Source organism: Nansenia antarctica (genome assembly GCF_963989245.1).
Source record: "Nansenia antarctica genome assembly, contig: SCAFFOLD_25, whole genome shotgun sequence".
Taxonomy (NCBI): Eukaryota; Metazoa; Chordata; class Actinopteri; order Argentiniformes; family Microstomatidae; genus Nansenia; species Nansenia antarctica.
This window is the reverse complement of record NW_027662493.1, coordinates 757850-763409: the sequence shown is the minus strand read 5'-3', so window position 1 is coordinate 763409 and position 5560 is coordinate 757850. Positions and strand designations below refer to the sequence as shown.

At 42.4% G+C, this 5560-nt stretch overlaps 1 protein-coding gene across 1 annotated transcript; it reads right to left on the bottom strand.

The window, feature by feature from the left end:
* Window positions 1–3382: 3382 nt before the first annotated feature.
* Window positions 3383–5130, bottom strand: LOC308175596 (piggyBac transposable element-derived protein 4-like; the record flags this gene model as incomplete). The annotated part of the gene is made up of 4 exons (XM_080551233.1): window positions 3383–3652; window positions 3813–4033; window positions 4154–4230; window positions 4382–5130. 4 exons carry the CDS (start codon window positions 5128–5130, stop codon window positions 3383–3385), a joined length of 1317 nt encoding a protein of 438 aa, XP_080407359.1.
* Between the last annotated feature and the right edge of the window lie 430 nt (window positions 5131–5560).

The window sequence follows — 5560 nt, the reverse complement described above, 5'->3', positions numbered from 1 at the left end:
CTTCCAGCATCTTTTCACTTGTTCTGCGTCTCACAAATGTTCTTCTGTGTGATCAAAACACCTCAAACTTCGATTTGTCTGTCCATAACACTTTTTTCCAATCTTCCTCTGTCCAATGTCTGTGTTCTTTTGCCCATATTAATTATTTTCCTTTTATTGGCCAGTCTCAGATATGGCTTTTTCTTTGCCACACTGCCTAGAAGGCCAGCATCCCGGAGTCGCCTCTTCACTGTAGACGTTGACACTGGCGTTTTGCGGGTACCATTTAATGAAGCTGCCAGTTCAGGACCTGTGAGGCGTCTATTTCTCAAACTAGAGACTCTATAATGTACTTGTTTTCTTGCTCAGTTGTGCACCGGGGCCTCCCACTTCTCTTTCCACTCTGGTTAGAGCCTGTTTGTGCTGTTCTCTGAAGGGACTAGTACACACCGTTGTAGGAAATGTTCAGTTTCTTGGCAATTTCTCACATGGAATAGCCTTCATTTCTAAGAACAAGAATAGACTGTCGAGTTTCATATGAAAGTTCTCTTTTTCTGGCCATATTGAGAGTATAATCGAACCCACAAATGTGATGCTCCAGATACTCAACTAGCTCAAAGGAAGGCCATTTGTATAGCTTTTCTAACCAGCAAAACCGTTTTCAGCTGGGCTAACGTAATTGCACAAGGGTTTTCAAGGTTTTTCTAATCAGCCATTAGCTTTTTAACGCGATTAGCAAACACAATGTACCATTAGAACACTGGAATGACGGTTGCTGGAAATGGGCCTCTACACACCTATGTAGATATTCCATTAAAAACCAGATGTTTGCAGCTAGAATAGTCATTTTCCACATTAACAATGTATAGAGTGTATTTCTGATTAATTTAATGTTATCTTCATTGAAAAAAACGGTGCTTTTCTTTCAGAAATAAGGACATTTCTAAGTGACCCCAAACTTTTGAACGGTAGTGTATATATATATATTGAATAATTATTTTGAGGGCCTATTCAGGGGGCAGGGGGAACATTGATTGGATGACACAGGTGGACCTGAGTGAGGATTCCAAGGGCTGGAACACAGGTGGATTTGATGATTGGACACGTGGACTGGGCAAAACGATGAACACCTGGGGAAGACAGATAACTGAACAGAAAACATAGGAGGACGTAACAGTATGTAAACCATGAAGGCCACGTTTATCATGTCTTTTATACAGCCATATCGACTGACTTGGGCTTCAGGCCCTAACTGGGTGATAGGCCAGACTTTTACTATGCCATAAAAATGGGTCTGCGTTTACTTGGTGCCTAATGGATCAAGACTTTTGTCTAAAAAGCAAAAGATATGTAGGCTATTATCCAGTCAGTAGGCCCACAGTTATGTATTTAAAAAAAGATCGGTATCGGTAGATCTTGAGGAAAAAAATCGGTGATCGGTATCGGCCCCAAAAATCCAGATCGGAGCATCCCTACTCCTGGTACTTTTTTGATATGGTTTGTGAAATGTATCCTTGACTGTTTGTGCTTCATTTGTTTTCTATACACAGATCTACCTCACAGCTACTGTTTCTGAACCCAAGTCCACAGAGTTCCTGCTGTGGTTCTTCAGTCCAGAAAAGCACAACGTGGGGTCCAAAGATGGTGGCTGTGAAGCTGGAATACTGCAGTCAAACACTGGAAGTCAACATGGTCGTGAAAGAGGAGGAAGGAGGAGAGGAAGTGGACGAGAAAGATGTGATGGTGAAAGAGGAGGAGGAAGTGGAGGAGAGAGATGTGATGGTGAAAGAGTAGGAAGTGGAGGAGAAAGATGTGATGGTGAAAGAGGAGGAGGAGGAAGGAGGAGAAGAAGTGGAGGAGAAGGATGTGATGGTGAAAGAGGAGGAGGTTAGAGGAGCGGAGGAAGAAAAGAAAGATGTGATGGTGAAAGAAGAAGAAGAGGAGGAAGAGATTAAAGATGTGATAGTGAAAGAAGAGGGAAGAGGATATGAAGTTGTGAAAGGAGAGGAAGGAGAAGAAGGAGAGGAAGTGGAGGAGGAAGATATAATGATGAAAGAAGAGCAAGGAGAAGATGAATTGGTGGACACAGATGATGAGGATGGTGAGTTCATGTTCTGTATTTGGTGAAGGCCAGGCCAGATTAATGAGTGGTTCAAAGGGCGCTGGCAGATATTTAGTGGTGTATGCAATCAGACAGAATCAGATTTATTTTCATTTGTATTTTCCCCATGATTTCCTCCATAGCAGTTGTTGATTCATTCAAACAAAAGCTGTTAGTTATCTAACTTCTATGACTGATCATGGAATCACAACTGTTGAGCAAGACAGTGAGTGACAGTTAAACTAGGTACAACATGAATACTCTTAACCCTTTTAGACCTAATTTTATATTCATATTTTCATATGTTCATATTCCGGAATATGGCATTCCGATACAAGAACATTTTTGGTGTTTTCATATTACATCACAGAGCCAAAAATGATATGACCATTTTAAAGAGAAGAGCTAGTACTTTTAAATGGTATCAATGTTTATTTTATTATTTGAGAATAACTATCCTTTATCCAGCAGATTTCACACAGCAATCTTTACAAAAATCTTCTCCGGCTGCCATACTCCATCAGAAAACTGCATTTTAAACCATTTTACTTACAAGCTTGAAGGAAAGTTAGAGGGTATGAGGCATGCACAATTCTGTTGGCAATTCAGAATAGAAGACAGGTTAGAAATATCTTATATTGTTCAAGAGTAATGACCATTCTAGTGATTAGTGACATGGAGGAAAAAGAAAATCTGAATTGGGTTTTATAGGTTTTTAGTCAAGAATAAAGGTATTTTGTAATGTTTTGGCTGTAAAAATGTCAGATAATGTCCTGTGAGTAAATGCCTTTGCTCCTTTTGTCAGGATTACTTCAGCTTTCAATATCTGACATTACTGAAATGTTTTGAGGGAAGAAAAACACAAAAACGGAATTGATTTTAGAGGGTTTTTAGTTAAATTAAATTGACTATATACAAATAATTAAGAACAGACTATATACAAATAATTTAGAACAGACTATATACAAATAATTAAGAACAGACTATATACAAATGATTTAGAACAGACTATATACAAATAATTAAGAACAGACTATATACAAATAATTTAGAACAGACTATATACAAATAATTAAGAACAGACTATATACAAATGATTTAGAACAGACTATTATACAAATAATTAAGAACAGACTATATACACAAGCTATGCCTCACAAGCAAGATCCAGGTGTTAGTCAACAAAAACAAAGGCCCAGGCCTAAAAGAGAGTGAGATGGAGAGCTCTGGTGGACGCCCTATGCCCCTCAACGGGGTGAAGAGGACTAACTAACTAACTATATACAGACAGGCCTACTGTACTCAGTCGTGGTACAGAGTGAAACAGTTCCTGTCGAGTTGAAGGCAGAGGCCCACACCACACTCTCTACATCTCCAAGGAGTGTTTCTTTTGCACAGAGTGCACCTCTTTCTCCCCAGGGTGGCTCTCACGGTCTTGCCCTTCCCCTGACCGTCACTCACAGGGACAGGGAAATGGCCCTGGCTGGGGATCCTCTTCGTCCTGCCATGCAGTGGCACTCCCAGGAGCTGGGCAGTCAGCTGCTCCTGGAAGTCCTGGCGTGTCATGTGTCCCTGAAACAAAATCAGAATCAGATTTACTCTTGCCGGGGGTTTTCACACATACATGTAATTTGCTTTGGAATGTTGGTGCATAACAATAAGTAGACAAGCATACAAAAGGTGCAAGGACAAGACAGGACAGTGCAAAATACAGAAGAGTACAATTACATACCTCCTGCTTGCTTTTACATAGCTCCTTGTGGACTATGTAGCTGTTTGTCATACTAATGTCCACAAAGTGCTGGAACACAGTAATAGGCCACCGCCTGGTTTTGCGGTGGACAGAGTTTGTCCCCAGCATCTGGTCAGATGTATCAACACCCCCCATGTACTTATTATACTCCCCGACAGCTGTGGGCCTGGGGATGGGGACCCTCTCATTTTGTCCATCAGCTAGATAGATAGGAGAGAAAAGGAGGGTGCACATTGTCACAATGGTAATTCAATGTGTTTTGCTCCTGTCATTTATTCATCAACTGACAAAAAGGTTACATTACAGCATTATGTCAATACCTGTCTTCTGCCAGCGCAGTACCGTCTCGCCAGTGTAGACTGGATGGACATTGGTGCACCTCTCTCGTGTCCATCCACTTTACAAAGAGCAGGTTACCATCCCTGATCCACCGGATGGTTCCTCGTGGTGACCTTTGAGGTGTTTCAAACAAAAAGTGCATTACAAATAAAATCAAATGTATTATTACTATTATTATTCTGTCTAGATAGTATTATTACTGTTATTACCTTTTACACACAGCATTCTCCTGAGAGGATGGAGTGCCAACTCTACCCTGCCGGTAGGTTCCACATGCCCCAAATCCCTGCTGGCCGAGGTGTCTGAAGAGGGCTGGGCTGGTGTAGTAGTTATCACAATATATGTGATAACCAGAGCCCAGGAAGTTCTTGTTCACCAGGTCAGCCACAACATCAAACGACAGACCCTTCCCAGTGGCAAACTTGGACTTGCCGGTGTAGAGCCTGTAGTCGATGGTATAGCCATTTACATCAGCAAGAACAAAAAACTTCAGCCCCCACTTGGTGGGCTTTGCCCTCATGTACTGTTTTATGGACAACCGGGCCTTGGTGGCGACCATCCTCTCATCGACAGAGATGTGTTGCCTGGGATGGTAAATGGCCATGCAGCGGTTCCTGATCATGCCATACAGTGGCCTGACCCGGTGGAGGAGGTCATATTCTTCAGTGCCCCTTTTTCTGTCATTCTCCACATCTTCAGTTGGATCGCTCATGTGGAGATTGGCAGAAATTGCCATGAAGCGGTCTCTGGGCATCATGGTGGCTGGAAACGGCACATGAAAGATGGTTTCTTTCCTCCAAAAATCTCTCACCTTGGGCAGGTGCAGCACCGCCATGTAAAGCATGATGCCCAGGTACTGCTTCATGTCTGCAGGGGTCAACTCTCTCCACACAAATGTTTTACCATTCTCTTTATTCTTTGCTGCTTTGCTGTTTGTGTTGTTACACAGCACTCTCATTATCTCCTCATCAAAGAACTGTAAAAATATTTCGCCTGGGGATGGATTCCCAGTGTTGAGGGGGGGCTGAACTCCGGGGCTCCTTTTGGGAGCAAACCGTGGTGGTTTGGGGGCAATGTCAGGGTCTGCCTCCGTTTTCCAACCGGTTGCTCTGATTGGTGACCGGCTTCTGAAGCTGTCACCGCCGGCACCGTGTGCACTCTCTCCCCTCTCAATACTTCCATTCCTCCCCTCAGAAGGCATGCTAAAAGTAATGTAGATAATATAACATAAGATTATAGCTTGAGTCTCATTCATCCCGAAGGAAAATATTATGCGAGTTACCCAAAAAGTTAGGCTACAAATGTGTTAGGCTACAACAAACAAACAAACAAAAAAAACTCACTCTGACGAAATCACGTCCCCGTGTTCGCTGTCGTCCTGGATAAAT